General features: G+C 37.6%; 1 protein-coding gene across 6 annotated transcripts; it reads left to right on the top strand.

Moving 5' to 3' along the window:
• The first annotated feature begins 12,506 nt into the window (after positions 1 to 12,506).
• Positions 12,507 to 15,811, top strand: LOC145014910 (ethylene-responsive transcription factor RAP2-7-like). Of its 6 annotated transcripts, none has more exons than XM_078973347.1 (10): positions 12,507 to 13,428; positions 13,529 to 13,554; positions 13,686 to 13,716; positions 13,815 to 13,902; positions 13,981 to 14,129; positions 14,324 to 14,368; positions 14,506 to 14,618; positions 14,722 to 14,846; positions 14,957 to 15,079; positions 15,405 to 15,811. In XM_078973347.1, the coding sequence occupies exons 1-10, from the start codon at positions 12,893 to 12,895 to the stop codon at positions 15,651 to 15,653; spliced, it is 1,485 nt and encodes a 494-aa protein (XP_078829473.1). In that variant the 5' UTR covers positions 12,507 to 12,892; the 3' UTR covers positions 15,654 to 15,811. The 6 variants fall into 6 exon arrangements, with proteins under 6 accessions (XP_078829473.1, XP_078829477.1, XP_078829475.1 ...); XM_078973349.1 differs by having other exon boundaries at positions 12,509 to 13,428; positions 13,984 to 14,129; XM_078973348.1 differs by having other exon boundaries at positions 12,509 to 13,428; positions 14,960 to 15,079.
• Positions 15,812 to 16,289: the final 478 nt, after the last annotated feature.

Genomic DNA, 16,289 nt, shown 5'->3' with positions numbered 1-16,289 from the left:
AGATTCGGTTCATTAGGTCCATAAATGCGGCGGGTGCATTTGTTAGACCGAAGGGCATTACGACGAATTCATAATGTCCATAGCGGGTTCGGAAAGCGGTTTTAGGAATATCTTCTTCTCGGACCTTGAGTTGATGGTATCCGGACCGTAGGTCTATTTTAGAAAAATAGCTAGCTCCTTGGAGCTGGTCGAATAGATCATCGATTCGTGGGAGTGGGTAGCGGTTTTTAACAGTGAGTTTATTCAACTCTCTGTAATCGATGCACATTCTGAAAGATCCGTCCTTCTTCTTGACAAAGTGCACCGGAGCTCCCCATGGCGAGTAGCTAGGTCGGATAAATCCCTTGTCCAGAAGCTCACTGAGTTGGCTGGACAATTCCTGCATTTCAGCAGGTGCCAATCGATATGGTGATTTAGCGAGAGGAGTTGCTCCTGGGACGAGGTCGATTCGGAACTCAACCTGTCTCTCTGGGGGTACTCCTGGGAGATCTTCAGGAAACACGTCCGGGAATTCACACGCTACCGGAATGTCTTGGATGTTAATTTCTTCTTTGGTCTTGTCCACTATGTGGGCCAAGAACGCTAAGTTGATCTTTCGCAGATGTTTTTGTGCTTTGATGCACGAGATAAGACGAAGATTCGTGCTAGGCTTGTCTCCGTAAATTACTAGGGTTTCGTGATTCGGGAGACGAAGGCGAACGGCCTTCTCGTGGCACAAAACCTCAGCATGGTGGGGGCTTAACCAATCCATGCCGATAATCACATCGAAACTCCTAATTGACACTGGCATCAGATCTATTCGTAAGACGTGTTGGTTAAGGGTTAGGGTACATCCAGTGTAGATTTCTCTAGTGGATTCGGTCTTCCCATTGGCCATTTCCACCGTATAGGTTTCATTCAGCTTTTGGGGTTGTTGTTTTAATAAGTGTTTAAACTTCTCGCTTACGAAACTTCGCTCCGCTCCGGTATCAAATAAGATGCATGCATAAGTGTGGTTTAGGAGGAACGTACCGGTCACAACTGCGGGGTCCTGAACTGCATCACTCTGACCCATAGTCAGCATTCTTCCTGCTCCTCTGTTTCCTGAGTTGTTGTTGTTAGGGCAATCTCGACGGAAATGTCCCGTCCTTCCACACCCGAAACAGGTGTGGCTAGGCCTTGCGTTGTTGCCGCCGGCATTGGTGTTGTTGGTATTGCGGGGGTTGTTGTTGTTCTGATTGTTTCCCTGATTCTGGTTCTGAGAAGGATAAGTCCTGCAGAACTTTGCAGTGTGTCCCCTTCGGTTGCAACTGGTGCAATGGAACTCCCTACATTCTCCTTGGTGATGGAAACCGCACTTGTTGCATTTGGGATGAGTACCAGAATAGGGTTTTGAGGTATTTGAAGCAGCTGAGGTTGGAGCATGTGATGTAACTGGTACCGGCGCAGTGACAACGTGAACTGCCACCGTTTGCTGCTTTTTAGAGGTCTCGGGACCCTGACGCCCCTTCCTCTTGTTGTTCCATCCTTTCTTACCATCACTCTCCTTCTTCTTCTCAGTCTCTACCGGTTTCTCGCCCTTTTTGTGGTTATGATCGTATAGCCTCTTTGCCAATCTCTTCGCACTGTCAAAAGTTTCAGGGTTCGCAGCTATCACGTTCCCTTGAATGGGGGATGTCAGTCCCCAAATGAATCGTTCAATCTTCTTTCCCTCTGATGTGATCATACCCGGGCACAACAGAGATAGTTCGCTGAATCTCGATATGTAAGCATCAATGTTCCCATTCTGCACCGTGAGATTCCATAGTTCCTGCTCCATCTTCTGTATTTCGCCTCGGGGGCAGTACTCAACCGTCAACATCTCTTTCATCTCTGCCCAGGGAATAGAGTTGGCGACCGGGAGTGTCATGGCTTCCACATGACCATTCCACCAAGTGAGTGCTTGGTCCACCAAAGTGCAGGCCGCGAACTTCACTTTCATCTGCTCGGGGCACTCGCATATCTCGAATACCGACTCTACCTTCTCGATCCATCGCTTTAGGGCGATCACTCCTCCGGTACCGTTGAAAGTTCGGGGTTTAGCGTTCGCAAAATCCTTGTAGGTGCACGTTTTAGTGAGTCCTTGGTTCGCCCCGTTGTTCGAACTTCCAGATCCTTGCCCGTTACCTCCTCCGTTGGTTCCTCGGTGAAGTTGTGCCATCGCTGCTGTGACTGCAGCCGACACGGCTGCCTGGAAAGCAGTGGAGTCAACTTCCGGCGGGGTTGGTTCGGGATTTCCGCGAGTAGCTGGGCGAGGCATCTTTCTGTCACGAAACGGAAAGATGTTGAGTGTACGTGGTTTCCGTGAGGTGGCGACTCTACTAACTAGGTGTATGGTACGAACCTAAACGTTACTATTATCAAGCATACAATCATAACGTCTCAACACATAACAACTGAGAATATCATAGCAAAACACACAGAAGTTTATTAATATTATCCGCATTTAGTACAAGAAAATTTGCTCGTAGGAGCATACATAAGTAACGCTAATCCGACAGCATAACGGCTCCATGAGTAGTGTAGTCACTTAAACATAGAGCCGGAGTACGTAACATAGTTCCTAATGATCTACTATGATAAGTCTACCCCTAACCGCGATGAGCTGTGTCAGGAGGTGGTGCTGAGGATGTGGATGCTCCCTGAAGACGAGCAACCAAGCGTTCCGCGTCCCGGAGTCGAGACTCCCACCGAACCTGTCTCATGTGAAACTCTCGAAGGACGTCACGCGTCTCCTGCTCCGCACGCTCGACCCTAGTCCTCAATTGGTGTACCTGATCCGCAGTGTCCTGGGCAAGATCGCCCGTATTCCGTAACCGTTTCACCATGACTGGAAGGGCTCGATCAGCCGGCCCTCCGTCTCTCAGGTCAAAGAACTCGCGTGACATGCCGTACAGGGGTCGCTGTCCCTGCTGTCTGCTCCATCTCCAAAGGTCAATACCCCAGGGAGGTGTAGGGCCAGTGGGGCCCACTCGATATGCAGGCACCCGGATCGGGTAAGGGGGGTTGATGACTTCGGACTCCGCATCCGAATCACCCCTGTCGCTATCATCGGCATCCTCCTCGAGGTTTTCTTCATCTTCCTCTGATTCTACAGGTTCGCCCTCAACTTCGGCCTCCGGTTCCCCGTCAGGTTCCTCTTCGGGGTCTTCCTCAGGCTCCTCCTCAAGCCACCCGTTGTTTCCCTGATTAGGGAAGTAGGGGTCTCCCGGGTGATGAAAACCAGCCATGCTGTCTGCGCGAGTACGTACATATGCTAACATTATCCTAGGATGCTATGACTATTGTACAGACTAAGCAAACATTCTCTTTTTGGGTGATAAGGGTATAGTTTTTGGTTCTCTGGCTATCCCGATCTCTTCAAGACGTGTGTTAGTTTTACCTTGGAGAGAATGTAGTTGATCAGGCTACATTCACTCCTTGGTATCCCTAAGAACAGTCTCGAATTAACCGAGATACCAGTATTATTGTGTTTGATTCGACGTTAGGTTCTTATCCCTAATGCAAGCAAGTGTGTTTTATTTACTTGTGTTGTTCAGAGTTATGTTAGTCCCTCTTTTTGGTTTATAGTTGCATATCAATGTATGGCTCGACATGCTAGTTCACTATAAACAAAGCTCTGATACCAACCTGTCACACCCCCGAACCAGACGGCGGAAACGTCCGGGGGCTTGCCGTGACTCAATTGTATACCATAACATTGAATATATATGAAACATAACAACATTCGTTACCATTCATCAACATAGTACAACCAGTAGCGTTTACATATCATACATTGTTTAAACATTACATTTCCAAAAATTAATTTGTTCAATCCATACAAAAATAAACTGCAACCGTCACTGAATATGATTTCCCTTGATTCACTGGTTCCCTGAGAATACAAGTATTTTGAAAAACGTCAACATATGAAATGTTGGTGAGTTCATAAGTAGTGTTTGAAATCGAATGTTTGTATTGTTTGTAGAACCACCAGAAAATCCGATATTTTCTGAAAAGATAAGTTTCCGAAAACGTTTGTGAAGATCCATAGGTATGCTTGTTTGTTTCTATACTTGTAAAAAAAAAAATGTTCGTTTAGAATGTATGCATTTCAAATTTGTAAGTATTGAAAACCCTAGGAAAACCCGATGTTCTCCTAGTTCCTTGAATTACGTGATGTTACATTGAAACCATTGCATAGCGTATAGTGTCAGTCCCAGGCGACGTTGGAAGGTTTTCGAGCAGGATTATTTACTACAAACACGCGTTACACAAACGCCCAGTTTATAGTTATACTAACGACTCCGAAGGCGTCGTCAGTACTAATCGCGTTATCCAATCGCCCTGACTAGGTGAAGTCCCACATCCGAAGAGAAAGAGGTCACGAAGACCCCGGTAACTCCATTAGCCGGTTGGGGATAAAATGTACGAGGGGTCCCAGACCCGCCTCGCATGAAATGTAGACCTTACTAGCAAGACCAAAGGACCCTTGGGGACCGGTGGTATACAAGCCATTGAAAGTCCATTTACGTTGTGTCGGATCGGTAAAACCCAACACTCCGTAAAAAAAATGTCTTCGGGCCTTAAGATCAGGTCATTGGGCTAGCTAGGCTCAACGAACAAGATTTTACACTTGTGGGGCCCAAAGATGGTGCATAGACGTCTGTGCACACTCGCATGTGTATGTATAACCAAACGTTACTTGTATGAATTGTAGTGTCGTAGTGTTAGTAGTTGTAGATTTCTATTGGCTCGAGACCGAGCCAATTCGTTTAACAACGACTTTTGGTATTGTAATGTATTGTATTCCGTTGATAGTCGTGGTGCCATCATTCGATCAAATTGTGTATATTGAACTAGCCTTGAAATATTCCTGTTTTCAGCCCCTCATCATTTGTAAAATTTACATTTTTAACCCTTTATATTAAATACTTCCCGGTTTAGTCCTTAAACTATTTTTCTTGACATTTTAACACCAAAAATTATTGAAATTAATATTTTTCAACATGTTTTTCATAAAAACAGTTTAAGTCCTTGAAAATGCAGTTTTCACGGTTTTAACCCCTTCTTTTCGCAATTTTTACAATTTTGGCCCAATTTGGAAAATTTTTGCAACTTTGGTCCTTTTTAAATTTAAAAAGCATTTTAAACCTTTGAAAAGGAGTTGGAACACTTATAGTCCACTGTTTTACAGAAAGTTACAGTTTTGGCCCTCCAAAACAGAAAAATTCGCATAATGGGCCTTATTGGGCCGAAAGTTACATTTTTAGCCCATTAAGCTTAAAATTTATGATTTTAGTCCCCTAAATGAGTATATTTCCAGAAATTTACTTATGAAAACTGTTTTGGCACACTTCATCCATCAGAATCTGTGAAATGACGATTTGGGCCCTTATTTTTGCATTTTTCACATTTTAGGCCCAAAATTTGTGTTTTTAACCCAAAGAAATTATTACTAAACTACTTAGCCATTTTTCTTGAAGCACTTTGTGTTTAGAAATATATTTGAAGTAAAAATCATGTAGCACAAGTTATATCTCGGTTTTGATGAGTTTTGAGGCTAGATCCAACATAAAAACACATAAAAGCATACATATAAGCATGGAAATCATACAAGGCATACAAACACATATAGATCTACACTTTCACTTGTATTCCCCCCCACAAAACTCATAAAAACAGAAAATAGGGGTATGAAGCTCACCTTGGGGTGTTGGTTCGGTTTTTTGCAAGGAAAATGGAAGGAAAAATGAAGTGTTTTTGGTCTTGGCTCCCTTTGATGAAGATCTCGAGTTTTGAGATGGTTCTAGGGTGCAAGATCACGATTTTAGCATAGATTAGGAAAGGATTTTGATAACAAAAGAATTTAAACCATAGATCTATGCATAATCTTACCTTAGATGATGATTTACTTGCAAAATCCTCTTGGAAAGTCCCTAATTTTCGAGATTTTTGGAGAGGGGAGGAAGGAGAGTTCTTGAGTGAATCTAGAGAGAAATGAAGATATTTTTGGTGTGTGTGGTGTTGCTCTCGGCCGAACAAGAAGAGAAGAGAGAAAAGAAGTGATCTTTGACATGATGTTTGCTTGGAAACATGAGTTATATGCATGGAAGTCCAACATGTAAAGGTGAGGTGGCAACCCAAGGTCAACTCTCCCTTTTCCTTGGGCTTGGGCCGAGAATTTGAAAGGGAAAAGAAAAATTTGGGCTTTTTCCCCTTAAGCCCAAAATTAGAGTTAGTTTTGGGTGCTTATTAGCCTTATAAAATAAAATTGTGATTTTTATGCTTTAATAGGCTAGGTTAGGTTAAATTATGGATCAAAACTTGTGTTTTATTTCATTCTAGGTTCTACCTAGCCCAAAATATTGAAATAAACGAATGTGGGTCTAATTAGAGCCCAATTAGGGTCCTAAACCCATGATAGTCCAATTGGAAGCTTATTGGTCCATTTGGATCCAATAAGGAAGTCCTAGTCCTAAATGGACTTAACAAGAACTTCTAGGGTCTCCAATTGTTTGATGACTACTTATAGTACTTGTATCTTGTATTTGATTGAAGTTTTTGATTCACATTAGGTTGAATGCATAGATTACATGGCTCAAAATTTACAGTTGTGACATATAAAGCTGATACCTTGACTATTCATTTCTTAGATCTCTATTTAGGGCTAGTTTTTACCTTTTTTAAGCTGAGAACGCAAGCAGAGAGCCAATTACCATGACCTTGGGCCGATTACTAAGAAACCTAACCTGAATCCAAATCCTTAGAAATAACTTTCTCTTGAACTGGATTCTTCATCTTCAAGCTCCATTGTTGACGTCGTCTAGGGTTCAATGATGGAACGTGGTTGATGAAGTAGAATTCTAAAAAACTTAAATGAAGATGATATTTGGGGAAAAAGACAATTGAATAGAGTAGTTGGCCCTGAAAGAGAGAACAAATAGTTATTGAGCCGTGGTAGGAGGTAATCTAACGTCCGGTCCCTGGTATGTATTTTAACCATGAAACTTTGCACTTTTACTCTGGGAATCGACGGGTTAGAGGCCCCAACTCGTCGAGTAGAGGCGAAACTTGGACGCGGGTAGAAGAATCTACTTGCCGAGTCGGAAGCCCCGACTCGACAAGTAGACCTGTCTGGATGAAACCCAATGTTTGAGGGTTTGCACACTATTTAAACAACTTATAGGGTCTCCACTCCAGCCTCCATCACCCTCAAACTCTCTTCATGAAACCCTAACTGATTATTGAGTTTTCTTGAGCTTTCGTGCCATTTGTGTGTGTCTAAAGAGGAGGTTTGGTTGATCAAGAGAAAGCAAGTAGATCCATAGGTTTTGGTACATTTCCATCTCATTTGAGGTATAAAGTTGATACCTTGACTATTCATTTCTTAGATCTCTATTTAGGGCTAGTTTCTACCTTTTCTATGTCATAGTGAACCCATTTTCGGGACTGTGTGTTTCTTTGGGGTTGTATATTCATATCTTGAACCTTTAAGGGTTCCCATGGCATAAAGGAGCCAACTTTATGGCCATGAGATTCCCATGCACCCTGTAGACTTCATTTTGGGTCCTTATAAGCTAGTTAACCCATGCATACACGTAAAGTTTATAACTTTACATGTTATATCGATCCTAGGAGGTCAGATCTAGAATCTGGAAGCATTAAGACCGAATGGTATCAACTGTATGGACATGGACTTTGGGGGACTCGACGAGTCGTTCATGTGACTAGGCGATTTAGGTTATGGTTCCCCAACCTTTTCGGTTTCTGATTGATGTGGTTGAGTCTAAAAGAGGACTCAACAAGATGGATGTGAATATGGGCTTGAAGATCAAAGAACTCAACGAGTTCAAGAACAAACTCAGTGAGTTCAAGGCAATGTCACAACTATATGAAGAGGAACTTGATGAGTTCAAGGAAGAACTCGGCGAGTTAAGGACTAAACACTTCAACTTGTATGAAGCAGGACTCGATGAGTTCAAAGATGAGCTCGACGAGTCATGAGCAAAAGGTCCCAATTATGTATGAAGAAGAACTCGACGAGTTCTTGAAAGAATCGACGAGTAGGATCGAAGTCCAGCACCTTAAGGATTATGGAACTCAATGAGTTGGTGGACCAACTCAGCGAGTTGAGTCAAACAAATGTTAAATTTGTCTAAAAGTTGACTTTGACCAGGGTGTTGACCTTAACTTTGACTTTGACCTGAGTTGACCCTTGAAAGGGTTAAGAGTATGAAATGGTAATTAAGTAAGGTTGTTATGTGTAGGAGTTGAGAGGAGTTGATCCCGGCATCGAGGACAGTTAAGATACTTCACGACATTGAGGTGAGTTACCTTCCAATAGAAGTGGGTCGAAGGCATCAAGGTCGACCCACTAGTAAGAGTCATAGTATAGGTAATTGTCTTTGTGATAATTACCTGGTATATTGTTATCAGTAATGATTATGTGCTAGTATGTTATGGTTATATGATAAGTGATAGAAGGGGTATGATAGACCCTAGTACCAGTCGATAGGACCGAAGGGGTATGCCAGCACCTAGATAAGTTAGGTTGTATATGTCTTGTATGTTTATACACTAGGATATTATGTGGTAGGGTAGGGGTAAAATAGTCCCCAGTACCAGTCGAAAAGACCGAAGGGGTAGGCTAGCAACCTAATATGCTAGGCAAGGTTACTGATCGACAGGACCGAATGGGTAGGCCAGCACCCTTATATGTCAGGCAAGGTACCGACCGACAGGACCGAAGGGGAGGCCAGCACCCGGATATGCTAGGCAAAGTACCAGTTGACATGACCGAAAGGGTAGTTAGTACCCAGTTATGTTATGCAGTATGTGTTATGTATGGTATGTCGTATGATGGGGGAACTCACTAAGCTTCGTACTTACAGTTTTCAGTTTTGTTTTTAGGTACCTCTTCATCGAAGGGGAAGGAGCTGGCACGCTAGCAGCGCATCACCCACACACAGGGTTTCCACATTATGAGATTCTTGGGATTTTACTATGACATTATTACTATTTTTATGATATGGTTTTGAGACATGTGATTGTGGTTTATGAAATGATATGACTTGATAAATATTTTTGGTCTGGAAAAATGAGGATGTTACAGGTAGAAAGAGTTTTGGGAGAATAAAATCCACCATCTATGTATACGCATGTATTTGAAGTAATCCGTTGAGAAATATCACTTAGTAATAGAAGAAGAGTGACAAGGATGAAATTTGACCAAGTATAAATTTATGGTGACCAATATCTGATGTGTGCGAACTATATTGTTTCTTAAACTTTTGTGAATATATATATATATATATATATATATATATATATATATATGTGTGTGTGTGTGGGGGGGGGGGGGGTGTGATAGTTCAAATACAAACAATAAATAAAATGAGAACGTGAGAACAATTCTCAACCAATTATTTTCTTTAATTAAGTAATTTTTGGTAAATATTTTAAAATATTGTTAATAATTAGATTAATAATTTGTAGGGGTAAAGTGATAAGTGTATTTTAAGATAATTATGGAAACAAGTCTAATTTGTTTTTGAAATTTCAAATTTCAACTTTTTTTTAATTTCAAAATTTTAAACCTTCAAATTATTAAAATTCCAAGTTAGTATTCATTATGGTATATATATTATATACTTGCTAAATATTGATAAACAAATTATTTATAAAATAATGATATAAAAAGAAATTTGTATAACAAAAGTCATAGCAAAATGATAACATACATACAAAGATGAACTTATACAAAAAGTAATGCATACATACAAATTCAAGACAAAAAATATATATAAATTATATGTATTCTACTATATTGTTTTTTTTTTCATCTAGACTATATTTTTTCTTGGCATTGATTATTTTCTTTCTTTGAATTCTTTTAACATGTAAATACAAAAATAAAAAATAAAAAAATTACATAAACTTTAAGTTGTATGCAAAAATTCATTGTTGAATTACAACATAATACTAAAATATATGTAGAAATTCAAAACAGAATAACATAAACACTAATTTGTATTTATAAATTCATAATAAAATAACTTCATAAACCATCAAAGACATAAATTATTATTTCAATGGAGATTTATTATTGAAAAATAACATAAAGTTTTATTTCAATAGAAATTACAAACTTTCATTTAGATACTAAATTCATCAAAGAATATTATATAAAATTTTATTCTAATGCAGATTCGTTGTTGAATAATATCACAAAGTTTCATAACGAAATATTAACACAAATAATAAGATGTTCGTAAAATGTATAAATTCAAAACAAAATACATATATAAGATGTATGCAACTAACATTCATTTGAATAATAAATTCCTTAAAGAATATAAATAAAAGTTTATTATGATAATATAATTCGTTAAAGAATAAACAAAAACAAATTGCAAGATACAATCAATGTGTGGGTAAATTAGACACACCAACAATACGTTCATCTTGATTTATATCAATAAAAGCAAATTTAGAAGCTTGAAAATATAGATCAATATGTATATATCAGTTAAACCAATAGATATAGTGGATGCTTGGCGAATTAACAAACATGTAAAGAACCCAAACTCCAATTGATATCGCAAAATAAACGAAATTTAAATAATTAATGAAAGAAAATAAAAATCAAAAGCATGAGAAGAACAAGCACACACTATAGAAAGGCCCCATCAAATTTCATTTCAAACCAAAATTAAAGAGGACGAATTAATACCTAGAAGTTAAAACAACAATCAATTGAGATGGAGTGTTAGGTTTAGCGCAACAAAACACATTGCCAAAACCCATCACTATCACCGGATTCAACCATTTCCCAAAAACTACAGTGTTGGAGTAAAACACATGAATTTAATAAAAAATCATCTCGAATATATTGTATCAAAGAGAACCTTAAAGGCAGCAGCCGTCACGACAATTAACAAAAAAAAAATCTACTGCAACAAGCCCTAATGACGACTGGTAAAGGAAAATTTAACGATGACATGTGATACATATTCGAGACAGATGTAGAGGATATCGGGAATGATAGATGGTGATAGTCAATGTTGGTCTGCGACGTCGCCAACGATGGTGGTTGTGGTTATGGGTGTCGAAAAGGGTTTGATGTTGGCCAGATTTTTCTACAATGAGCATTTGCAAGATTCTTTTGGATTTATTTATAATTTTATTAATGATTTAAATTATCTCCATTATAATAATGATTTGAAATTAATTTCATATTTAATTCAATGTCAAAATACCACAAATACCCCTTTTAGTTTATTTTTTTATTATATTAATTAAATAGAATGAGTGATTGAGAATTATCTTTACATTCTCACATAATTTAATGTTTTTATTTGAATATATATATATATATATATATATATATATATATATATATATATATATATATATAATGACATTAAACATTAAAATTAATTCAAATAACATATTTTACATCTAGTTATAAAATTATATATTTAACTTTTAATATATTATAATTAACTTATTAGTTTGGATGTTTTGTTATATGTGAAACAATATGATTTTAATGTAATGATTTTTGAATAGTTCATATAAAATACTTAAATTGTTAATTTAAATATAATATTTAATAGGTAATTTAAATCAAAATGTCAATTAAACTTAAAATAAACTTGTACGACTATTTTGAAAATAGTTAATAATAATAAATTCTAGTTTTAAAATTCATTCTAAATTGTAATCTTGTATTAACTAAATTTTTTTGTCCTATAACTTTTTTCTATCATCAGTAAATGTTTCCAAAGATGAAGCTTAAATGCAACTAATAATAATAATAATAATAATAGTTAAATATAATATTATATTAAAATTTATGTTGTTACGCTGACAAAAACAATTTTTAATATTTTAAATAATTATAACGGTTGAATATGACCAGTTAAGAAAATATATTTTTAAAATTAAATTATCGTTATCAACTAAAAATAACATTAAACTATATATTATATTTAATTTTATTCATAAATAATCATAAAGATCATTCAAACGATTAAAATTAATAATTTTAATAGATGTTTACTTTATTATATGTTTCAACAAAGTTAATTTTTACATCAACTTATTATAATAGTTATTATTCTTAATTAATAAAATAATTATTTTTAACAATATAAATTTATAAATAATTCAACTGTATAATTGAATTTGCACAAGATAAAAATTGTTAATTCATGAATAATCCTCTAATACTTTAATAATAATAAGGATAAGAATAAATGGATATAAGAAACAAGATAAAAAGTTAAATAAATAATAGAAAAACAAGATTAAAAAAAAAATCATTTAACCTGGATATCAAAGTAAGAAATGATTAGACCAAACTTGCAATCTTGTTTAAAGTTAAAGGACCGTTCTTGTAATTTGGTAAAAGAAAACTATTGGTAGCCTTATCATTTTCCTATACACATTGTTATAGGTATTAATGTAGAAGGTATAAAGATTTTTATGGAGAAGCAACCTGCTTTTCCGGTAACCAAGATCTCAGAAAACAAATGTTCACTCTTAAAATGGGCCTGACATGTTCCCCTCCTTGTACCTCTCTCTCTCCAATGGAATCACGCTGTTACCCATGATTCTCTCTCTCTATCTCTCTCTCGCTCTCTGATATTTTCTCTTTATTACCACCGTTAACCTGCCGTCCGATCGGTTTCCGGGACTCTCCATCGCCGTCGTCTGCAGCTGTGTCGACGACTGTGCTATGTGTAGTTGAAAACTGTCAAATCATCACATATTTCAACAGAAGTTCTATAGACAAATATTTTATTACTTAAAATCAGTTAAGCTGATCGATCGCTGAAATTGTAGATATATATACAGATTTGTTTCATATATAATAGCTAACGAGATGCTGGATCTTAATCTGAACTTTGTTAACGAAGACGAGACAACGACGTTTCGAGACGTGGAGGAATCAGGCACCTCCAATTCATCGGTGGTGAATGCGGATGGTGTTAACTCGAGTAATGCTGGAGAAGGAGACGACGACTCAAGCTCCGCAGGCGGCGCCGGCGAGAGCTTGTCCTGCTTCAATTTTGACATCTTGAAAGTCGGAGACGCTGGTGTTCAGTCTGGCAACACCTACGATGAGGATCGGAAGAGCCAGAATTTGACTCAGTCCGAGTTCGTGACTCGGCATCTGTTTCCAATGAGTCATGGTCATGGAGGAGGCGAGGAATCGGGACAGCAGTCTAACTCACTGCTGTTGCGCCCTAACACTAATGAATTGCAAGAGATGAGACTGGTACAAGTACAACAACAGAAGCCTACTGTACAACCGAATCTGGCGGGGAAGAAGAGTAGGAGAGGACCGAGGTCAAGAAGCTCACAGTACCGAGGTGTTACCTTCTACCGGCGAACTGGTCGATGGGAGTCTCATATCTGGTTAGTTTATTTCATTTGATTTTATTGATGATTTCTTATACTTCGCTTTCATTCTTGTTATTTAATTTATATCTGTACTTTTGTGTGTTTTGATGCACAGGGATTGTGGAAAACAAGTTTATTTAGGTAAGTCTATATATAAATTCAAATTCCTAGATCTTTTCATCTGTTTCCATTTTTGGTATAAATTATTATTTCATTTCGTCTTCCATTTTTGGTAATTTGTGACTAACGATAGTGTCGGCCATTGATTTTAGGTGGATTCGACACTGCTCATGCCGCTGCAAGGTACTCCATCTCCTTTATATTATCTTCTTCTTTTCGTGCATCAGACCTTCGCGAATGGCGTCTAAACATGTCGTATTGGTTTTGATTTTGATAACCAGAGCCTATGATCGAGCTGCCATAAAATTCCGAGGTGTTGATGCCGACATCAATTTTAGTCTCAGTGATTACGAGGATGATATGAATCAGGTTTGAAATACATCTTGATTCGCTGATTCTAATTTCCTGAATCTCTTTGTATTCACTGTGTTTTGGTTTCGATTGAAGCAGATGAAGAACTTCTCAAAAGAAGAATTTGTCCACATACTACGACGACAGAGCACTGGTTTTTCAAGGGGAAGCTCAAAGTACAGAGGCGTAACATTACACAAATGTGGCAGATGGGAAGCTCGAATGGGACAATTTCTAGGCAAAAAGTGAGGATCTACTAATTTACAAATCTTCCAAATTAAGTTTTTTAGATCATCATGCATTGTGTGAGAGATTCATATCGTTGAAGAATCAGGTTTACACTTGATATGAAATTAGTGTGTTGTCTGGGTAACAAGTAATAGAAAAAAAAATAGAAGACCTAATTTTCATCATGGAGATTACAATGCTTCCATTGCAGGTATATATATCTTGGGCTATTCGACAATGAAGCAGAAGCTGCAAGGTCCTAATGAATCATGAATTACACATTCATCCCCTCTTTCATACTTTTTCTTTTTTTTATTTACAAAAATTTCTCAATCTTTCAACCTCAATCCATCTTCCAACATTCTCTCCCTTTTTCTTTTTTTCTGAAATTAGGGCTTATGACAAGGCAGCAATCGAGTGTAATGGAAGAGAAGCAGTCACCAACTTTGAAGCCAGTACTTACCAAGGAAACAACAACAACAACACTCTTCCTTCAACTCATCATGGTAATTAATATAATATTAATACTACTCTACTACAACTTTCATCAACCACAATCACAATCTTTCTTGTAAATTTGATAAAAGTTTTTTGTAATTTGTAATACAGGAAGCGATCATGATCTGAATTTAAGCTTGGGAATTTCAACCACTTCTGTTGGTGAAGGTTCAAGTAGAAATGAAAATCCCGAACAACCCCATTTGAATTACCCCCATGACACTCGAAGATTACAGGTAACAACAAATAACAATCCACAAATCCTAATAATACGATTTTAATTTTAATTTTTATTTTTATTTTTTTTGGGGGGTAAATTCCACTCACTTATGTTATAATGTTAAAGCAGATGGAGAACCCTGTTTCAACAGCAGCAGTAGGGATGCCAGCTCTTAAAGGATTGCCCTTAACTTCTGGACAGTCTCCATCTTGGAATGGTGTATACCCTACTTTCGTTCCCAATTACGAGGTAAAATTTTGAATAATAAAAAAAAGTTTATATAATTTTACTTTTATCATTTGATTTTAATCATTTAATATACAACATGCTTTTGGCATCTAAAGACCATATCACGTCCCGTTTTCATGTCATACATCATGTAAAAGGTGTGTTTTTGACCTAAGCTAGACTTAGGGTTACTTTTAACGGATAAGAAGGGCATTTTCGTCATTTTAGCATACAAAAAACATTTTGGATGGGATAAAAAGTTTCAATTTTGTCTTATTGACATCTGGACTGACAAATACGGTCTTGTTCTGTCGTGTCATGTTCTGACAGTAATACTGTTTTTTAGGGAAGCGGGACAAATAGCAGGACGATAGGAGGGTGTTCACAAGGACCGCCAAACTGGGGGTGGCAAGTGCAGGGTCATAATCACATCCCGATCGCAACAGCAGCAGCAGCATCATCAGGATTCTCAGCCACTTCCGGCGGCCATCATCACTCAATGGCAGCGGCTGCTTTCAATAGTCATTGTTTTCCGGCAACAACCTCTTCCCAATACTATTACCAGATAAGGCCGCCACCACCACCACCGCCTTAACTTTGTTTATATTTGACCAATTAGTTGACTTGCTACATGTGGCCTATTATATGGCTAGTGAACCGTGGCTGTGTTTGGTAGGTGCACACCCCTTCGGGCCATGATATATGTGTTTTTGTGTGTATGAGATATTGAATCCAATGACTACTTCAATTGTATTGTGTTGGGTATTGGGTATTATTGGGTATCATCAAATTTACTTTTAAGTTTAGGAAAAACATGGAAGTCCATTCTCTAAATTTGTCATTTTTAAGATTGTAAGCGAGATAGATCGTTGATATGAATCGAATGGAAAATTCTTTTGTTGCTCGTAAAAACTAAAACATAATCGAACAAAATTTCAATGATTTGAGACGTAGGTTCTCCCAATGTTTGTTAGCCGTTCGCTCGATTGTAAAACACTGCCATTGATCCGATTTTCGTCAATCATAACCACTAATTTCATTACGTGTAGGGGTATTCGCTTGGATGGATCTATCTGATGTCCGATCCAATCAAATCAAATGAATCTAAATTGATTTAGGTTTTCAAAATGTGGATCTGAATAGTCAAAACTAAATTCAAATCTAGGATGGAGCAATTGAGTTGTAATTCGGTTGGATTGGTTTTACAACTCATTTTTAAGAGCTAGGACAT

The sequence above is a fragment of the Lactuca saligna genome, chromosome 9, assembly GCF_052625555.1.
Source record: "Lactuca saligna cultivar CGN05327 chromosome 9, ASM5262555v1, whole genome shotgun sequence".
In the NCBI taxonomy this organism is placed as follows: Eukaryota; Viridiplantae; Streptophyta; class Magnoliopsida; order Asterales; family Asteraceae; genus Lactuca; species Lactuca saligna.
This window is presented reverse-complemented; position numbering and strand designations above follow the sequence as displayed.